Below are 20,033 nucleotides of genomic sequence, written 5' to 3'. Positions count from 1 at the left end.
GCGGGCTTATCAGCTGCGAATCTACGGCAAAATAGTACGATTCTTTTCTAGTCTGGAGCTCACGCCATCCAAAAGGCGCAATGCAGTGGCATCCTCCCCCAAATGTTATTGCGACCGGCATTTTCATGTGCGCTTGTGTTGCATAAAAATGCGTGTTCGCCACCAGAGAGGACAAGATCTTGAAAAAACACATGCCGCAGTGATATCACGAACACGAGGGGGTCGATTGTGGTTTTTCTATTCATTCTTGGCGCGTTGAATGAATGCGCTGCAAGCAGGGCGCTAGACTGAGAGATGTATATTTAAGCGGTTGCGCGGGGGGAGCGACGAGCTGGCCTTGCAAAACAGAAACTGCCAGCAGCGTGGATTACTCTCCTTCCATTTTATTTGTTTCTACGGTGGCAGCATTTTTTTCGCTTCTTCTCCTTACTTTCTTTTTCGCATATATTGTTCATAAAAGGAATGGCGAGTAATTACGAGGCCGACAACGAAAACTACTTTGTTTACGACGTGTTCCGGGCGTTCTGGACACGGGTGGTGGGGCTGTTCTTCCGCGAGGTGGCAGAGCGCAATGCTCATTTGATTCCAAAGACGGGGCCGGTAATCTTTGTAGTGGCACCGCACCACAACCAGGTATGTTGCAGCAAACGGAGGCATGGTGGAGCACGAGCGGATGCGGTAGGCTGGTTTGCGTGTTCTTTATTACTGAAGCAGGCAGATATGTAGTTTGTGGACCCGGTGATTCTGCTGATGCACGCAGTGCGTCGTGTGTACTTTTTGGTTGCGGCGGCGTCAATGCGTCGCAAGTTTATCGGGTTCTACGGGCGGGCACTGCGCGGGATTCCGGTAGAGCGGCAGCAAGATCTGGCCAAGACGGGGTCGGGGCGCATCAAGTTGGAGGACAGGTACGCGGAGCCGACGCTGATCAGCGGGATCGGCACCAGGTTCACATCAGAGCTGCAGCCCGGGTACAAGATTATGCTGTCGAAGAATGCAGGGCAGGCAAAGGTCGTTGAGGTGATTTCCGACACGCAGGTGCGGATCGCGAAGGAAATGAAGGAGCTGGCAGCGATCGGACTGCTGACGTCGGTGGACGGGGCAACGTACAAGTGCGTGCCGCATATCGACCAGGACGAGATGTACCGGGCAGTGTACGACCGGTTCAACAAGGGCGAGTGTGTAGGGATCTTCCCGGAGGGTGGGTCGCACGACCGCACGGAGATGCTGCCGCTGAAGGCGGGGGCGACGATCATGGCGCTGGGAGCGACGGCGGAGAACCCAGACCTGGGGCTGAAGATTGTGCCGACGGGGCTGAACTACTTCCACCCGAGCAAGTTCCGCTCACGCGCGGTGATTGACTTTGGGACGCCGATCGAGGTGCCGGCGGAGCTGGTGGCCAAGTACAAGCAGGGCGGGGAGGCCAAGCGGCAGGCATGCGACCAGCTGCTGCATGAGGTGTCAGAGGGCCTGAAGCAGGTGACGCTGAACACGCCGGACTACGAGACGCTGAAGCTGACGCAGGCAGGGCGGCGGCTGTACAAGCCAACGCAGCACTCGCTGAGCATGGCGCAGCAGGTGGAGCTGACGCGGCGGTTCATCAAGGGATACAGCGTGTACAAGGACCTGCCGGAGGTGCGGGATCTGGCGGAGCGCGTGGAGGACTACAACACGCAGCTGCGGTACTACGGGATCCGGGACCACCAGGTGGAGACAATGCAGATTGGGCGGTCGGAGGCTGGGATGCTGTTCTTGTGGCGGCTGGTGTGGCTGCTGCTGATGGGGGCGGCTGCGCTGCCGGGCGTGGTGCTGAACATCCCGGTGTTTGTGATCACGGGCATCGTCAGCAAGCGCAAGGCGCGGGCGGCGCTGGCAGCATCGACGGTGAAGGTGCGTGCGCGTGATGTGATTGCGACCTGGAAGATTCTGATTGCGCTTGGGCTGGTGCCGTTCCTGTATATGGTTGCGTCGCTGCTGGCGGTGTGGTATGTGCGTCGCTCGCCGCAGCACGTGCCCTCGAGTCTGTCGTTTGTGGGCACGTGGTCCGGCATGCAGCTATACTGCGCGGCGTATGCGCTGGCGGCGCTGGCGAGCTACACTGCGCTGATATTCGGAGAGCAGGCGATGGACATTGTCAAGTCGGTGCGGCCGCTGTTCCTGACGCTGATTCTGGGGCAGGAGCACACCGAGCTGCTGGTGCGGCAGCGCGAGGAGCTGGCGACTGACATCACGGATCTGGTCAACGAGCTGGGCCCCAAGATCTACCCCGAGTTCTCCAAGACGCGCGTCGAAGGCGGACCACCCGCCGACGAGTCGACCTCGGGCATCGGCAGCGCATTCCACGACACCATGCATAAGGCGGAGCAGGCGATCCGGCAGCGCGTCAGGGCCAGGCTACACAAGCCGGCAGACGAGGCGGTGGAAGCCCAGCCGCCAGCGATGGAGCGGCGGCCGTCCAAGTACTCGTTCAATCCGCCGACGCCCGGTACGATGGCAAAGCTCAATGCAATCTCGCCGATGGAGTTCCTGGGCACCGGCGGCGAGGCAGCGCGCAAGCAGGCAGCCCGCAAAGACGACATGTCGGTGACGCCCACGACAGGCACCTCGACGCCGCAGCAGCGGCAGAACGGGCTGTTCGACTTCAGCTGGGACGACGCTACCAGCGACTTTGCCACACCGGCCACCGGCAGCAAGTCACCACAGCAGCAGCAGCAGCAGCAGCAGCAGCAGCACCCGGACGATGGCGTGCATTTCCTGGACGATGCGCCGGGCAAGAGCACCGGTAGCCCCAAGGCTGAGTAAAGCGTGGTTTGGACAAAAGTTTCTTCAATTTCCTCAATATATGTTTAGCTTTTCTAGTTCAGATGCGTCTTGGCGAACTCCTCGGCGGCAGCGACGGCCTCGGCAACACGGGCGGTCTCGGTTCCGCTGCCCTGGGCAGACTCGTCCTTGCCGCCCTTCTTGCCGCCGACGATCTTGCTGACGGCGTCGGCCCACTCGCCGGCCTTGAGCCCGCGCTGCACAAGCGTCTTGGGCACCACGCACTGGTGGGCCACGCGGGCGCCATCGACGGCCAGCAGATACACGGCCTTGGACTTCAAGCCCTTGACGAAGGTGGCCACCTGGCTCATGGCCTTGCCAGCAGCCGGCAGCTCGACCACAAAGACGTCCTGCTCGGGGCTCTCCTCAATCAGCTTCTGCACCAGCTCCACCGCCTGCTTGGCCGCCTGCGCCTTGGCCAGCTTCTCGGCCTCCACGTGCGCCGCGCGGATCGCATCGAACTCGCTGCGCAGCACGTGCTTGTCGTAGACGCCAATGGCTGCCGCATCGAGCTCCTTGGCCAGGCGCTTGATTTCGTGATCCAGCTCAGCACCCGACAGCTGCTTGAGCTTGGCCACCTCGGCCTGCAGCGACTGGTACAGCAGCTGGGCCTTGGAGGCCTCGGGACCGGTCACGGCCACAATGCGACGCACGCCCTTGGCGATGGCCGACTCCTCGGTGATCACAAACACCTTCATGTCGGCAGTGCCGGCCACGTGCGTGCCGCCGCAGAACTCAATCGAGTAGTTCTCCCACTCGGCGTTCTCCGGGTTCTTCAGCACCTGGTCCAGGTCAGCGCCAATCGACACAACACGGACCGGGTCCGGGTACACCTCGCCAAACACAGCGCGCAGGCCGCTGATCTGCCGCGCCATATCCAGAGGCACCTCCTGCGCGTACACCTTCAGGTTCTGCTTGATGATCTGGTTGGTCAGCGCCTCGATGTCGCGCACATGCTCGGCCGAAATCGCCGCCTTGCAGGCAAAGTCGAACCGCAGGCGGTCCGGCGCCACCAGCGAGCCGCGCTGGTCCGGCTCCTCGGCGCGCAGCACCTGCCGCAGCGCAAAGTTCAGCACGTGTGTGGCCGAGTGGTTGTTGCGGATGGGCAGCCGCCGCAGCACGTCGTACTGGGCCTCGACGCTGTCGCCCACACGCAGCGCTCCGTACTTGAGGAAGCCCGTATGCAGAACGTACCCGCCATACACCTGCACGTCCTCGACCGTGAACTCGGACGACAGATCCGAGCTCACCAGCGAGCCGGTATCGTACTCCTGCCCGCCCTGCTCGGCGTAGAATGCAGTGCGGTCCAGCACCACGCCCACCACCGGCGCATCCTCCGGGTGGGTCGCCAGCGAGCGCTCCTCGGCGTCCGCGAAGCCGTTGCCCGTGAACACCGCCAGCACCTTGGCCTCCACCGACCGGCTCGAGTACTTGGGCGAGTCATCGGTCTTGGCCACCCCGCGGGCATTCAGCTCGCCAATCGCATGCACGTCCAGCGCAATGCCCTGTCCGCTGCCGCTGCTGCCCTTCTTGCGCTTCGACAGATCGCGCGCCTTCTGCTTCTCGCGCTCAAACTCCGCCTCGTCCACCACCAGCCCGCTCTCCTCCGCCATGATGCGCGTCAGATCCACCGGGAACCCATACGTATCGTACAGCCGCCACACCGACGCCCCCGGCATCGTCTTGCTGCCGCCCATCTTCGCCACCGTCTGCTCAAACAGGCGCTCGCCGCGGTCCAGCGTCCGCGCAAAGCTCTCCTCCTCCTCGCACAGAATCTCCTTGATCAGATCGGTGCTCTTGGTGATCTCCGGGAACATATCGCCCATGTTCTCCACCACCGTGTCCACCAGCCGCGCGAAGAAGCTGCCCAGCTCCACGTTGAACTTGCGCCGCGCGTACCGAGCGCCGCGCCGCAGGATCCGCCGCAGGACATACCCGCGACCCTCGTTCGATGGCACACCGCCGTCGGCAATCGCGAATGTCAGCGTGCGGATGTGGTCAGCGATGACGCGGTACGCCATGTCGATGCCGTCGGTGTCGTCCGCTCCCACGTTGCCCGTGTACGGCCGCGCCCCCGTCAGCTCCTGGATCGCCGCAAACAGCGGCATAAACACATCCGTGTCGTAGTTCGACCGCTTGCCCTGCAGAACCGACACCAGCCGCTCCATGCCCATGCCCGTATCAATGTGCTTGCGCGGCAGGCTGCGCAGCGACCCGTCCGACTCGCGGTTGAACTCCATGAACACAAGGTTCCAGATCTCCAGGACATCCGGGTCGTCCAGGTTCACCAGGCTCGCCGCGTCGCGACCGCCAATCCGGTCGTAGTGGATCTCGCTGCACGGCCCGCACGGGCCCACCTCGCCCATCTCCCAAAAGTTCTCCTTTGAGCCAAACGGCAGCACCCGCGACTCCGGCACGCCCAGGTCCAGCCAGTACTGCTTTGCCTCAGTGTCCACCGGCAGCCCATCCGCCTCGCTGCCCCCAAAGTACGTCACGTACAGCCGCTCCGGGTCAAGCCTGTACACCTTGGTCAGCAGCTCCCACGCATACCCAATCGCCTCCTTCTTGAAATAGTCGCCGAACGACCAGTTCCCCAGCATCTCAAAGAACGTGTGGTGGTACACGTCCTTGCCCACATCGTCCAGGTCGTTGTGCTTGCCGCCTACATGATACAAATATTTCCTTTTCCTGAGTCACATCAATCCTGGTGACAAATCAGAAATTTACCCCCCCCCACGGCGGCCTGCGCCCCCTGTGCATAGCATTCTTGTGTGTCACTACTGCCTCCCCGCAGCCACTCATGCCCGGACTTCTCCGAGCAAGCAACAAATCAGTTTGCATAACATACCCGCACGAATGCACTTTTGGCTGTTGCACGCGCGGTGCAGCTTGGCGAAATCAGACGCCGGATCAACAGTGCCCTGGAAAATCGGCTTGTACTGGTTCATGCCAGCGTTGGCAAACAGCAGCGTCGGGTCGTCGTGCGGCACCGTCGACGACGACGGAACAAACGTGTGCCCGTGCTGCTCGTAGAACCCGATAAACGTCTCGCGAACGTGCTTGGCAGTCCACTCGGTTGAAGTCATTTTCAATAGCGCTTTCCTTGAAAGATGAGGCTTTGGAAGAAATTAGAATATGGAATATGTTTTTTCCCTTGGAAAAGAAAGAAAATGAAAAGGCAAGGAAGAAAAGAGAGGCTGGCTACGGCTGGGACGGACGCCTCGTTGCGCTCAACTAATCGGACATGCCCTGAGCCTGTGGCCACCCCCAGCAGAATGAAAATTTTTTGGATTCCCGTCTCACGACCAGTCGCAGACGGTCTGCCGGCTCGCGATTCTCGAACCGAACCACTCCAGTACCTAGCCGGCATATTCTCATGTGTGGTGGGTGTGTAAATTGTTGCTGCCAACATCGAGTCCTGGCCCCCTTGCATCTTGCAGGTTTGCCCGCTGACAGGAAATACCCAGTTGACATCCTGTACCAAGGTCATATCCATATTCTATGCCTCCTTCCATGCATTTTGCATGTCTTGTTTGCTGCCACCTTAAAAGTCCATCTCTTGTATACGCACCGCTCAGCCTGCAAGCAAAGCCGTGTATGTCCGTAGAATCGCCCGGCTATATAAATACCGACAATTGCCTTCACCAAACAGACACTATCAGCAGATATTCATATTTAACGACCCATCCCTACCTTTTTAATGCTCCTCAAGTCCGCCACCGCCCTCCTTACTTTGGCCACAGCTGTGCTGGGCCATATGGAGATCACCTACCCCTGCCCACGCTACTCGCCGCGCTGTGCCACCCGCCCCACTCTGCCGCCAGGTCAATCATTCGACTACAACCTGAACGTACCCGCTGGTTCCAACGGCAATATTAATTCACCTATCTGCCACCACGACACGCCTTGGCCGCAGGCTAATGAGGTCTGGACTGCCGGCGAGACTGTTTCCGTGAAATTCAATGCCGGTGGTGCCACCCATTCGGGTGGTCACTGCGAGTTCTCTGTCTCCTACGACGGCGGTCAGACCTTCGTCGTCCTGTACCAGCGCTTGCGCTACTGCTTCTTCACCAGTGCACCATCTCAGGGCGGTACGGACTCGGTGCGTACCTACACCTTCAATCTGCCTGCCACTCTGCCAGGTGCTCCCCGTGTCACTTTCCTGTGGTCATGGGTCAACGCCGTCGGCAACCGCGAGTTCTACAGCAACTGCGCGGATGTGGCTATCAAGGGCGCTGCTGGATCCTACACTGGCAAGAAAGTCACGATTGCAAACTACGGCGCTGGATATCCGGTCATTCCAGAATTCCTTGGCAACTACGAAACTGGCATTTCCTACTACATGGGCGGCACCCAGGTCACAGTCAGTGGGCCAGGCTTCGACGGATAATCGTGTCATGTTTGCGGAGTTTAACTTGTTTTACCGTCCTGCTCCCATTTGTATTTGCGAATAAACATGAGGCATGCTGGCCGTCCTTCTTTCACATCGCCTACCATACTATATAGTTATCAGTACAAAAATATGCGGACGTGTGTTTTGTGGGCTGGCATGCAGATATATGCACTGAATCCGCAAATGCGTGGCAGTAAATAGATAAGGTTCAGATGATGCACGATGATCCACTTACCCCTCCACTTCAGCAGACAGGATGGCGGGAACGATGAGGTTTCTGCTAGTCGGCTCCTTGTTTGTATCATGTGGGCAGGCGCCTGCAAATCATCCTAGCGCATTGATATCTGCACATGCGGCGCATATATTTTCTACACTTCTGAATTAAGGGAAGTCGTATCATGAAAGCTTGAATATAGCCAACATCGATTCCTGCTTTGTGCATATGACTTGTGGTGGGAATATTCCACCGACGCATGAAACAAAACACCGAGCTTATACTCATCTCGCGGTTGGCTGGTTTTTGTTTCTCCACATGGCATTGCTCCGGGAATTCCATGCATGGAGTGTATGTGGAAATTCAATACTAGAATGAATTATTAATGATGTTGCAAGTATATACGGGTCATGGATCCGACAACTGGTATATAAATACCTGCGGAAAAAGGACCTGCCCTTGAAGACCCAACCTCGACAATTACCACCCCCTCTACTCTCTACGCTGGCCGTGTGCAACCCCCTTTAATCGCAATGCTGTTCAAAACCACCTTGTCGCTCCTTGCTCTGGCCACTGCTGCCCTGGGCCACATGCAAATCTCCTACCCATGCCCACGCTATTCACCTCACTGCGCAACCCGCCCCACCCTCCCACCAGGCGAATCCATCGACTACAACCTCAGCAGCCCAATCGGCTCCAACGGCACCATCCTAGCGCCTATCTGCCACCACAACACGCCCTGGCCGCAGGTCAACGAAGTGTGGACTGCTGGCCAGTCCCTAACCGTGAAGTTTTACCCCTCCGGAACCACCCATTCAGGCGGCCACTGCGAGTTCTCCATCTCTTACGATGGCGGCAATACCTTTGTTGTGTTGAACCAGCAGCTCAAGTACTGTTTCTTTGACGGCCCGCCTTCCCAAGGTGGCACAGACTCGGTGCGCAGCTACACATTCAATCTGCCTGCAAACTTGCCGGGCACCGATCATGCTGTGTTCGCCTTCACCTGGGTCAATGCTGTCGGAAACCGCGAGTTCTATAACCAGTGCGCGGATGTGGCCATCAAGGGCTCAGCTGGATCATACACTGGCAAGAAGGTCACCATCGCCAACTACGGCCCTGGCTATCCTGTCATCCCTGAATTCTTGGGCAACTACAACACTGGTCTCGAATACTACACGAGCAACACTACTTCGGTCACCGTCACTGGCCCTGGATACTCGGGATAGCTACAGCACTGCCTCCCCCTCCCCCGAGAAGTAGCACTGCCTATATTGATGACTTTAGCTGTTAATACATCAGCAACAATGTGGTATGGATCCGATTTGATGGCTGTGGGGCAGCACTATGAACCAGGTGGGAAGGAAGCAGGGCTCTGCGTGTTCCATTGACAGGGTGCTCTTCCCCAATCAAGGCTGCTCCTGAATGGTTGTGGAGGACTGGACTGGCATTCACAACCGCGCTATATCCAATAGCGGCGAATAGCCACTGTAAACCCATGATTGACGAATAGTCACGTCAGTACATGCGTTTTTATGTAGACGCTGGCTGGCCCAGCACTGCTTCTCTCTGTGAGTGCCTTTGTTGCCATAGTCTACCCAAAACAAAAAGAAAGCCGCCCAATCGAATGTGTCCCTTCTCCTCACCTCCAACCACTCGGCATGCTGCGAACAGCAAGGATGCGTGGCAATTGGCGCAGAAGTAGAATCTATGAACGCCACTGTGCTGTGCAGACTGAATCCCGTGAACAAATAGGATGAAGGCGGTATGCGTCGGAAAAGAGACGAAAAAGAGGCCGAGATTTGCATGACTGGCTCGGCGAGATATTTTACGCCCGCCCTATGACCGCCGTTTGCGTGTGTCGAAAGAGCGCCTGTGCCAGGTGGAAGCTGGCAGGCACGTCTCAGCCCCAATGCTGTCGCTGCTGTCATAGGATGGGCCTTTCCTTGTAGGCGTGTTAGCTAGCGCACAGCCCTTTTGATGTCTGGGTTCACTTCTAAACGCGCTTGCAAGAAAAAAGTTGCCATATGCAAGGTGGGGCAAGGCGCTCAGGTATAAAAAGCCGCCATGCGTGTCGTCATCAAAATACAGTAGCTGCGCTGCTGCGTCTAATCCCTGGCGGACAGCCTCAGAAAAGGATTTGGTAGTTGATCGGCCGCCAAGGATGTGCTGGTTAGGCTGCAGGCGACAAACAGATCCGGGCCATGCGTTCCCAAATCCGACACCTGCAGAGCACAAAAGCCTCACACGTCTCCCCAATTGCTCGCGCATGAGAGGGATGGCAGCAAATCGGCTTTCCAGCTTTGGTTGCGCACACCCGGGCAGCGGAGGCAACAGATTGAGTTTTAGAGAATGTAGACGGAAACTATTGGTATGCTGCGTATACAGCCAAGCGATTGACAATTTATTTAACCCCCCATGGATGAGTGGCTCTTGGTTGGATGGCGATGTCCGTTTTTCAACCGACAGTGACATGCAGAGAACGAGCCCATAGAAGAGCCCTTGGCATTGTGTGTTGCACGCATCAGGCAGCTATATAAATCCCGGTGCTGGCTGCAATCCGGGTTGTTAGATTCACTACAGAAGCTGGTTTCTTCTAATCGCATTTTACACGTTTTTCTTCACGCCTCGCTCACGATCCACCCCGCCTCCCACGCCCACTTGTTCGTCGTCAAATATCACTCGCACTACGATATAAAATGCTCGCAAAGACTGTCGCATCGTTTATGATTCTTGCTGCTGCTGCCTCGGCGCACATGCAAATCAACTACCCTTGCCCCCGTTTCTCGCCTCACTGCGCAACCACTCCGGTCCTCCCTCCTGGCGAGTCTCTCAACTACAATCTGGCCAGCCCAATCGGCTCTGGCGGTGATATCCTCGCTCCTCTATGCCACTCGCAGACCGCCTGGCCCCAGGTCAACGAGAAGTGGACTGCCGGTCAGTCCATCACTGTCAAGTTCGCTCAAGGAGGCGCTGCTCACGGCGGTGGCCACTGCGAGTTCTCGCTGTCGTATGATGGCGGCAAGACCTTTGTTGTCATCCACCAGGAGCTGAAGTACTGCTTCGTCGGCAGTGCTTCATCCAGCAACACCGCAAACACTCTTAGCTACACATTCAACCTGCCTTCGGATCTGCCTGGCACCGATCACGCTGTGTTTGCCTGGTCGTGGGTTAATGCTGTTGGCAATCGCGAGTTCTACATGGATTGCGCCGATGTCTCAATCTCAGGATCCTCAAAGTCGTTCACAGGCAAGGAGATGACGATTGCCAACTATGGTTCCAACTACCCTACCATTGGCGAGTTCAATGGCAACTACGACACTGGCCTCGATGTCTACAGCAAGGCTAAGCAGATCACTGTCACTGGGAATGGCTCGTCGTCAGGTTCGCCTGGTGCTTCGAGCTCGTCAGCATCGTATACTGCTTCGACTGCTTCTACATCAGCTGCCCCTGCCACCACTGCTACCACCACTGGCTTGTCGACTCGTGCTGGCCACACCCCGGCTACTTCCCCTAGCCCAGCTTCATCTGCCCCTGCCACCTCAGCTGCCCCTGCCTCTACATCAGCTGCCCCTGCTCCTACCTCCGCTGCCCCTCCCTCTGACGGATCCTGCAGCGGTAACGAGTACAAGTGCAGCTCGGATGGCAAGGGCTTCTTGCAGTGCATCGACGGTGCCTGGTCTAGCACCATCTACTGCCCCTCGAGCACCACTTGTTTCCAGGACGGTACCTCGATCTACTGCGGTTTTCCTCAGTAAAGCGACTGTTTGATTTTAGGATTTTTATGATGCATCTTACCTACATGTCCACTGGTTTGGATATGAGGTGGCGTAAAGAATACCAATAAAATCGACGATTCCACTTCAAACATATTGCTCTTGATTTCGTTACGAAGATATATACATTCGGAAGGCTAGTAAGGATTGATTATAATCATACCAGACAATGCAGCTACGACGTGCAAACTGGAGGAACGACTTGAGAATCAGAATGTTTGCAGTTACGAATTAGTTCACGTTAAAGCGTGTCAGATAATCGCAATTTCAGCTATCGTCGCTAAGCCAACCTTGGTTAATATCAGCCTACTGTCATTGGTTGTGTAAAGATATACCACAACGCTGTTCTCTGATAAGAATAATGGCCATATTGAAGTATTCTTGTTTGTTTTTGCATGCAAATATCACAATTTTTAGTGCTGTATATCGGACACTCAAGGCAGAACCAGAGCAAATCTGAGTCAAATGTTGCTGAAATCACTAAAGCCGATTCTTTGCCGGTGCGCTCGATATTGGAGCCAGCTTCAACCAGTTTGATCCAAAACTCAATGCAAGCATGCCATTGCTATTAATATTCTAACACCCTTTCGATAGCATGCAGGTCGGCAAATGGGAATTTCAGTATGTGTCATGGAAAGGGCACAAGAGATCTGCCAAGTCTTGGTGAGGAAGAAGGAACAGCGAGCGCGCTTTGCATGTAGGTTGGGTTGCAAATCAGCATTCGGATATTGTGATTCTTTGGTTCCGTAAAAGTTATTGATATCTCCGCGCAGAAGAGCAGGCTGTTGGTTTAAGCCTGTTTTCAGCCATTGTCTTTCTGGACTGAGATGTATTCCATGCAGAAGAGTGCCCGCCATGCAACCATGTGGTGGCAGCGGCACTCGCTAAGGAAGGAAACGCCGGGGCATCCGTGCCGGATTTGTGCTATCAGGATTGCTGCCGGCTCCGCATTTTTCTTTTCAAACGCTAGAACCGATTGTCTCTAGCCAGTGGTCTTGGACCACGCGGAATTTGCAGACATGCAGCCAAAAGTTCTCGATTTGCAGCACTGATCTTTGGCCTGCATTTGAGTCAGGCTGTCTTCCACACGAGCTTGACTGGATTTGCTCAAGTTGCACGACTTGTTTTAGTAGCCCGATTGGTCTTGCGGTTTGTTTTTTTACATGCACGGCAATGGGCCATTGTTTATTCTGCTTGTGTCCGGACCGAATGAAAAGTGATCTGCACTGCTGTTGAGTCAAAGGTGTCGCTGTAATGGATGCGTCAATTCCGACTGCTTTCCAAGCAGCCACTTCATCGCAAGACATTTACAAGACTTGATAGTTAGTCCTATATAAAGCTAACTATTGCCGTTACAGAATATCGTGTACTCACTCAACGAAGCTGGTTTCTTCAAAGTCGCAACCTTCACGTTTATCTTCATCTTCACGCCTTAGTTCCTAACACCCTTTGTCCCTTGCACCTAGTACCTTGTCGGTGTAGCCCCTATACATCCGCTACAAATATCCCATCAACAATGCTCGCAAAGACTGTCGCATCGTTTATGATTCTTGCTGCTGCTGCCTCGGCACACATGCAAATCAACTACCCTTGCCCCCGTTTCTCGCCTCACTGCGCAACCACTCCGGTCCTCCCTCCTGGCGAGTCTCTCAACTACAATCTGGCCAGCCCAATCGGCTCTGGCGGTGATATCCTCGCTCCTCTATGCCACTCGCAGACCGCCTGGCCTCAGGTCAACGAGAAGTGGACTGCCGGTCAATCCATCACTGTCAAGTTCGCTCAAGGAGGCGCTGCTCACGGCGGTGGCCACTGCGAGTTCTCGCTGTCGTATGATGGCGGCAAGACCTTTGTCGTCATCCACCAGGAGCTGAAGTACTGCTTCGTCGGCAGTGCTTCGTCTAGCAACACCGCAAACACTCTTAGCTACACATTCAACCTGCCTTCGGATCTGCCTGGCACCGATCACGCTGTGTTTGCCTGGTCGTGGGTTAATGCTGTTGGCAATCGCGAGTTCTACATGGATTGCGCCGATGTCTCAATCTCAGGATCCTCAAAGTCGTTCACAGGCAAGGAGATGACGATTGCCAACTATGGTTCCAACTACCCTACCATTGGTGAGTTCAATGGCAACTACGACACTGGCCTCGATGTCTACAGCAAGGCTAAGCAGATCACTGTCACTGGGAATGGCTCATTGTCAGGTTCGCCTGGTTCGTCGTCCTCTGCTGCTCCAGCTTCTACCTCTGCTGCACCAATCACTACTGCCGCTCCTGTCCCTACCCCATCTGCCCTTGCCCCCACGGCTGTCCCCACTAGCACATCGACTCGTATCCACAGCCGTACTCGTATCCGTGCCGGCCATACCCCTGCTGTACCTGCCCCTACTTCGGCTGCCCCTCCCTCTGGCGGATCCTGCAATGCTAACGAGTACAAGTGCAGCTCGGATGGCAAGGGTTTCTTGCAATGCGTCAATGGTGCCTGGTCTAGTACCATCTACTGTCCATCGCGCACTGTTTGCAACCAGGACGGTACCTCCATCTACTGCGGCTGGGCCCAGTAGAGTGGCATTGCTACCTCAGCTATCTGGTGTACCTTTAAGTCTCTGATATCTCTTGTTGTGATGCTCTTCATGCACCTTTTTCTACTATTGACTTTATGACATGAATAAAGTAAATAGTCGATTTGCCTGATCGAATTCTATCACGCCCCTCCCAAATGAAAACTGGAAATGAGAGAGTACTCTAGAGATATGGCATGTATGTGGTGTTCAGCAATCATATATGGTGCGTCAAGCGCGGTATCTCCATTATAGATATCTCCGCGTTATATTACTTATAACAAATAGCTCACCACCCATCAGATAGTTGGACCTACTAGCTAACCCCAACCTATCGCATCTATTTGAAACAAAAAGTTGCTCTCCGACTATGAGCTCTACTTGTTGAGTGTTTTCCCAGCCTTCGTGTTATTGGATCTAGTGTGGACAGTCAATTGCAAGCAGAGATTGACAAGGATACATATGGCGTTGTGGATTGTGCCGTCATCTCTGCAGATTTCCATGGTGAATACCGAATCACTGTTACTAGAAATCATGAACCTGCAACCACAACCACTGTGGATGGGAAAGCTGCACCTTGATTTTTAGTTGCCATACATGATTCATTGTGATGCACAGCTCATGTTTGGCATCCTGCTCCTCACTAATAGCCATGATAACAAAACCCACCTAGCTTCGCTTGCTTCGCAGCCGTTGATGTGCGAAACCCTTTGAGAACTTGCACACTAGTTGATCTGCAAAGCACCGTCTCTTTAAATTGGATGTTTTTATGCTGGGGCTAGCGCATCAGTAACCAGTTTTGTGAATCGTTGTCGGCTCTTCCATTGCTTGGAGCCTGAGTGTGGATAAGCGGTCGATGGTCGAGCTATTCCTCCAAACATAAAGTTGAGCATCCGCTAATTTTTTGCCCCACCACAACCCCGTTTTCTGCTTTGGGTCTGGGATACATAGATGGAACAATGGGGATGCATCTGGTTCGCATTCACACTATGCTTTGGCCCACAGTCTTTCTAAAATTGGATGTCAGATCGACAGCGAGCTCCAATTATTGGCAAGTGCCCAAGGTTGGCGCGGGAGATCACGTATTGTCTTTATTGTGGACGAGTGTGAACCGGGATGCGCGAGTGAGAGAATTGTCCAGCTAGTCTATTGATGCTAGCAAGACCGTCAGAGCAGGTATTTAAACCAGGCGCTTGCCATCTGGGAATGCAGAATCCCTATTGAAGCTGGCTTCTTCTATTACCGTCTTTTCCATCCTCTCATCGCCCCTCTTCCATCCTCCTTTTTCACGTCTCGGCATACACACGAAATACCACAATGCTCGCAAAGACTGTCGCATCGTTTATGATTCTTGCTGCTGCTGCCTCGGCGCACATGCAAATCAACTACCCTTGCCCCCGTTTCTCGCCTCACTGCGCAACCACTCCGGTCCTCCCTCCTGGCGAGTCTCTCAACTACAATCTGGCCAGCCCAATCGGCTCTGGCGGTGATATTCTCGCTCCTCTGTGCCACTCGCAGACCGCCTGGCCCCAGGTCAACGAGAAGTGGACTGCCGGTCAATCCATCACTGTCAAGTTCGCTCAAGGAGGCGCTGCTCACGGCGGTGGCCACTGCGAGTTCTCGCTGTCGTATGATGGCGGCAAGACCTTTGTTGTCATCCACCAGGAGCTGAAGTACTGCTTCGTCGGCAGTGCTTCATCCAGCAACACCGCAAACACTCTTAGCTACACATTCAACCTGCCTTCGGATCTGCCTGGCACCGATCACGCTGTGTTTGCCTGGTCGTGGGTTAATGCTGTTGGCAATCGCGAGTTCTACATGGATTGCGCCGATGTCTCAATCTCAGGATCCTCAAAGTCGTTCACAGGCAAGGAGATGACGATTGCCAACTATGGTTCCAACTACCCTACCATTGGCGAGTTCAATGGCAACTACGACACTGGCCTCGATGTCTACAGCAAGGCTAAGCAGATCACTGTCACTGGGAATGGCTCGTCGTCAGGCTCGTCTGGTGCTTCGAGCTCGTCAGCGTCGTATACTGCTTCGACTGCTTCTACGTCAGCTGCTCCTGTTGCCCATGCTGCGACATCGTATGGGACCACATCAGGTGTCTCTGTTGTCCCTACCTCGTCTGCTCCTGCTACATCAGCTATTGTTTATCCCACCACTAATGCTGTCACCTCGGTTGCTGCTCCTGCCCCTACTTCGGATACTCCTTCGACTCCTACCTCGGATGCTGCAGTCACCTCGGCTGCTGCTACCACCCCTATCGGACGTTGCCGCCAGGCCTAATATCTGGTACTGTGCGATCATTCACCTACCCCTTTTCTTTCCGACACGGACTTCGGTGCGACAGACATGACACAATGTTAAACTAACTTTGATGAATATCTTTGCGGAATATATATGCTGCATTCACGTCAACCACCGGCTGCGCTATGGTATTGATATGAATAGGCCGCTAATTCTTTACGGTTCACTTTGCATTGATTTGCTTTCACCTATTGATTAGCTTTTCGGTCTATTGCGGACCACGAGCCCGATTGAATCCTGCATCCTAACCTGATCACTGCTTCAACTGGTAGATACCATGTGCAAAGATTCACATGCAAAGGTGTGGCAATTATTGCTCGTTTCGCTTTATTTAATTCCTTCCGTGGAAAAATATGTGCTAGTGAAGGCAATCTCTGCTTGCTGCTTCGTTGCATGCGAAACCAAGCAAGAATGGGTTCTGGCTAGCGCCAAGTGCAAGTCCAACCTTCGAGCTTGCCGATGGATGCGTTTTTTGCGGACAAGCTTGCATTTGATTCCATGGCAATCAACCGGACCAAACCGTATTTTTCTCCATTTCGGTCTTGCAATACCCGAATCCAACTAGAAGAGCCATGGCATGCACGGAAAATTCCTTGCTCGTTGTAGTTTTCAATGTGCACACTTACCAGCTAACTAATCTTTTCTATCTTTACGGCACATATCTGTTGTGCCTGCACTTTCGCTAGCAAGCACAGCAAAAAGAATCATTGCGCATAAGCACAGGGTAAACATAAAGAACCAAAGACCAACAAATACCGGATGGGTACGGCAAATGGGCTCTACCCACGGACAAATCTTCCGCTTTATACCCGCAAAGGTATATAAACAGCGCCGAGTATCGATGGCTTTGGTTAAATTCCTCACTGCTAACAGACAATCTCTTCCTTCCTTCCCCCTAAAGCCTTCAGCCATCCGCTTATTCCTACTTACGCTGGCCGTATACCTCTTAATCACGTCATGCTTTTCAAGACCACCGCTGCCTTCCTTGCTCTGACCGTTGCTGCTCTCGGTCATATGCAAATCAACTACCCGTGTCCTCGCTACTCGCCTCACTGTGCCACAACCCCTGCTCTCCCGGCTGGAGAAAGCGTCGACTACAACCTCGCTAACCCGATCGGCTCTAATGGCACCGTCCTGGCACCATTATGCCACTACACGACTCCATGGCCGACAAATGTTGCCACCTGGACTGCCGGCCAGACGGTGACCGTGCAGTTCTATCCATCCGGTGCCACTCACACTGGTGGTCACTGCGAGTTCTCTATCTCCTACGACGGTGGAAAGACATTTGTTGTTCTTCACCAGGAACTTCAGTACTGCTTCTACACAGCACCACCTTCAGCAGGCGGTGTTAACACTGTCCGAAGCTACACCTTCACACTTCCCTCCAATCTGCCAGGTTCTGACCACGCACTGTTTGCGTGGTCATGGGTCAACGCCTCCGGTAACCGTGAGTTCTACAACGATTGTGCTGACATTACAATTGTTGGCGCTGCTGGCTCATACACTGGCAAGCAGATGACTATTGCCAACTACGGCCCTGGCTATCCTGCTATTCCCGAGTTCCTTGGCAACTATAATACTGGTCTCGAATACTACACGAGCAACACTACTTCGGTCACCGTCACTGGCCCGGGCTCTACCGGCGGCGGCTCTGGCACGACCACCACTTCGGCTGTTGCCACCACTACCACATCTGCTGCGCCATCAACCACCACTACCATTGCTCCTACGTCGTCAGCTCCGAAGACTACAACTGCCACAAGTGCACCCCCGACCACGACCACCACAAGCGCAGCCCCGACCACGACTTCCGGTTCAGGCTCGTGCACTTCGGGCAACTACCAATGCACGTCGGATAAGTCTAGCTTCCAGATCTGTGACAACGGCGTGTGGACAGTGCCTATCTCGTGTGGAAGCGGACTCAGCTGTGTGCAGTCCGGAGCTTCCATCTACTGCAGCTAACTATACGCAAGCATCATGCGGCCTAGTGTTTACGATCTATCCCTCACGATTTTCCTTTCCTTCGACAGTGCATCTACCACCCGAGTGCACACGCTGAGAGTATAATAAAGGTTGAACCTTAAGTAGCATATGCACTCATATCAGTCCCCAGATCCAAGATATAATCGAGCCTGACACACATACAGAGGCTATAGGGGATGGCCCATTGATGGAAGCCGAGGCACAGGCAAGGTGAGATAAATGGTAGCATTGATATGCGGACGCAAGCCAGCGGCTCTAAAAGAGTAGTATCATTAATTCTATTCGTAAAGTTGGGTGGTTTTTGTATACGGTGTAGTTTAGGCCCAGCCGCAGTACACGCTGCTGCCGTTCTGGACGCACGTAGTGCCCGAAGCACAGGCCAGGGTGGAGCTCCAGGCTCCACCGAGGCACACCTTGATAACCTGTCTTGTCAGATGTGCACTGGTAGGTATAGTTTGTGCACGATCCTGGAGCAGCCGATGTGGTCGGGACAGCACTGGTCGACGGAGCAGTAGTCGTCACTACCTTGGTAGTGCTGGTGACAGGGGGAGCAGACGAAGTCGGTGCAGCTGAGGTAGTAGTAGTGGCAGCAGACGAGGTAGTGGTGCCAGAGCCGCCATTATAACCAGGGCCAGTGACAGTGACTGCGGTGGTGTTGCTCGTGTAGTATTCGAGGCCGGTGTTGTAGTTGCCAAGGAATTCAGGGATGACAGGATAGCCAGGGCCGTAGTTGGCGATGGTAACCTTCTTGCCAGTATATGATCCAGCTGAGCCCTTGATAGCGATATCGCCACATCCGTTGTAGAACTCGCGGTTACCCGCAGCGTTGACCCAGGTCCATGCAAATACAGCACGGTCAGTGCCAGGCAGATTCGCCGGGAGGTTGATGGTGTAGCTTCTGACAGTGTCAACACCACCTGCGGACGGTGCACCCGTGAAGAAGCAGTACTTGAGCTCCTGATGTACCACTACAAAGGTATTGCCGCCATCATATGAGATGGAGAACTCGCAGTGGCCACCCGAGTGCGTGGCACCGCCAGGGTAGAACTGGACAGTGACTGCCTGGCCAGCAGTCCAGGTATCGGTGACCTTGGGCCACGGGGTCGTGCGGCGGCAGAAGGGCGCCAGAATGCTGCCGTTGGAACCGATCGGTGTGTTCATGTTGTAGTCAATAGATTCGCCAGGCGGCAGGGTGGGCGTGGTTGCGCAGTGAGGCGAGTAGCGGGGGCATGGGTTGATGATTTCCATATGCGCAAGCGCAGCACTGGCGAGGGTGAGGAGAGAGGCGGCGGTCTTGAGAAGCATTATTGATTATAGATCGGCGGACTGAGAGATGGTAAGAGCAGGAGATATACGGACCAGCGTATGTGTAACGAGTAGCAAGGAAGGGAGAAAGGAGGCTGTCGTGTAAATGTTTGCTGTGTGCATGGCAGGGTGTGGAGCCGATACCGGTATTTATACCAATCTTATAGGCACATCTACTACCGCGGGTCCAGGTCCGCACCTTTACCAGCAGCGGGAATGCATTCCATGCGGTGTTCTTCCTTGAAAGGTACCGGATGTGCATGACTGATTTCTAACCGCATTTTCCTTATTTCACTCTTCGGTCTGAGCATGTTTTGCTCCAGCAATACAAATTACCTGCTCATACCCGGTCACAGACATCCCGGAGCGTTCTTGGATCAACACATGACATTTTCCTGCGGTGCTTTCTTTTTTATTCTCAAAGTATGCCGGAGAATACCAGGTCATGCTGCAGGATTGACCAAGCTGCGTGTAGCAACAAGCTTAGCGCGCAGACCGCTATCGGTCCATACAGCGGTCCGGATTTCGTTTTTCTAGAAAAGCGGGGCCAGGTGCGGCTTCTCACATGGCGGGAAACATGGCCATTCGAGATCTACTTAGTGCCGTACTCGAGGCCGTCCAAAAGCCGGCATTGCCACCAGCATTAACTATTTTTCCCTGGTGCCAAGAACAGGC

At 54.6% G+C, this 20,033-nt stretch overlaps 9 protein-coding genes across 9 annotated transcripts; 7 read left to right on the top strand and 2 right to left on the bottom strand.

Moving 5' to 3' along the window:
• Positions 1–58: 58 nt before the first annotated feature.
• On the top strand, positions 59–2,839 carry DL89DRAFT_238281 (uncharacterized protein). Its single transcript, XM_040884988.1, has 2 exons — positions 59–633; positions 727–2,839. Exons 1-2 carry the CDS (start codon positions 463–465, stop codon positions 2,797–2,799), a joined length of 2,244 nt encoding a protein of 747 aa, XP_040740629.1. The 5' UTR covers positions 59–462; the 3' UTR covers positions 2,800–2,839.
• On the bottom strand, positions 2,698–5,992 carry DL89DRAFT_270167 (alanyl-tRNA synthetase). Its single transcript, XM_040888588.1, has 2 exons — positions 5,666–5,992; positions 2,698–5,479 (listed from the first exon to the last, which is right to left on the bottom strand). Exons 1-2 carry the CDS (start codon positions 5,901–5,903, stop codon positions 2,853–2,855), a joined length of 2,865 nt encoding a protein of 954 aa, XP_040740628.1. The 5' UTR covers positions 5,904–5,992; the 3' UTR covers positions 2,698–2,852.
• A 499-nt stretch (positions 5,993–6,491) lies between these two features.
• DL89DRAFT_65774 (uncharacterized protein) lies at positions 6,492–7,381 on the top strand. Its single transcript, XM_040891957.1, has one exon. The coding sequence runs from the start codon at positions 6,518–6,520 to the stop codon at positions 7,205–7,207; it is 690 nt and encodes a 229-aa protein (XP_040740627.1). The 5' UTR covers positions 6,492–6,517; the 3' UTR covers positions 7,208–7,381.
• Positions 7,382–7,910: 529 nt separating this feature from the next.
• DL89DRAFT_270166 (uncharacterized protein) lies at positions 7,911–8,727 on the top strand. Its single transcript, XM_040888587.1, has one exon. The coding sequence runs from the start codon at positions 7,958–7,960 to the stop codon at positions 8,648–8,650; it is 693 nt and encodes a 230-aa protein (XP_040740626.1). The 5' UTR covers positions 7,911–7,957; the 3' UTR covers positions 8,651–8,727.
• Positions 8,728–10,156: 1,429 nt separating this feature from the next.
• On the top strand, positions 10,157–11,289 carry DL89DRAFT_270165 (uncharacterized protein). The gene has a single exon (XM_040888586.1). The coding sequence runs from the start codon at positions 10,178–10,180 to the stop codon at positions 11,177–11,179; it is 1,002 nt and encodes a 333-aa protein (XP_040740625.1). The 5' UTR covers positions 10,157–10,177; the 3' UTR covers positions 11,180–11,289.
• A 1,448-nt stretch (positions 11,290–12,737) lies between these two features.
• DL89DRAFT_205660 (uncharacterized protein) lies at positions 12,738–13,331 on the top strand (the record flags this gene model as incomplete). The annotated part of the gene is made up of 1 exon (XM_040884072.1): positions 12,738–13,331. A coding segment is annotated over one exon (594 nt), but the record flags the coding sequence as incomplete, so codon positions are not given.
• A 1,654-nt stretch (positions 13,332–14,985) lies between these two features.
• DL89DRAFT_325023 (uncharacterized protein) lies at positions 14,986–16,191 on the top strand. The gene has a single exon (XM_040891502.1). The coding sequence runs from the start codon at positions 15,072–15,074 to the stop codon at positions 16,044–16,046; it is 975 nt and encodes a 324-aa protein (XP_040740623.1). The 5' UTR covers positions 14,986–15,071; the 3' UTR covers positions 16,047–16,191.
• Positions 16,192–16,951: 760 nt separating this feature from the next.
• DL89DRAFT_65749 (uncharacterized protein) lies at positions 16,952–18,130 on the top strand. The gene has a single exon (XM_040891956.1). The coding sequence runs from the start codon at positions 17,025–17,027 to the stop codon at positions 18,030–18,032; it is 1,008 nt and encodes a 335-aa protein (XP_040740622.1). The 5' UTR covers positions 16,952–17,024; the 3' UTR covers positions 18,033–18,130.
• Positions 18,131–18,737: 607 nt separating this feature from the next.
• On the bottom strand, positions 18,738–19,316 carry DL89DRAFT_210111 (uncharacterized protein; the record flags this gene model as incomplete). Its single annotated transcript, XM_040884177.1, has 1 exon — positions 18,738–19,316. A coding segment is annotated over one exon (579 nt), but the record flags the coding sequence as incomplete, so codon positions are not given.
• Positions 19,317–20,033: the final 717 nt, after the last annotated feature.

The sequence above is a fragment of the Linderina pennispora genome (genome assembly GCF_002104995.1).
Source record: "Linderina pennispora strain ATCC 12442 chromosome Unknown DL89scaffold_15, whole genome shotgun sequence".
Taxonomy (NCBI): Eukaryota; Fungi; Kickxellomycota; class Kickxellomycetes; order Kickxellales; family Kickxellaceae; genus Linderina; species Linderina pennispora.
This window is presented reverse-complemented; position numbering and strand designations above follow the sequence as displayed.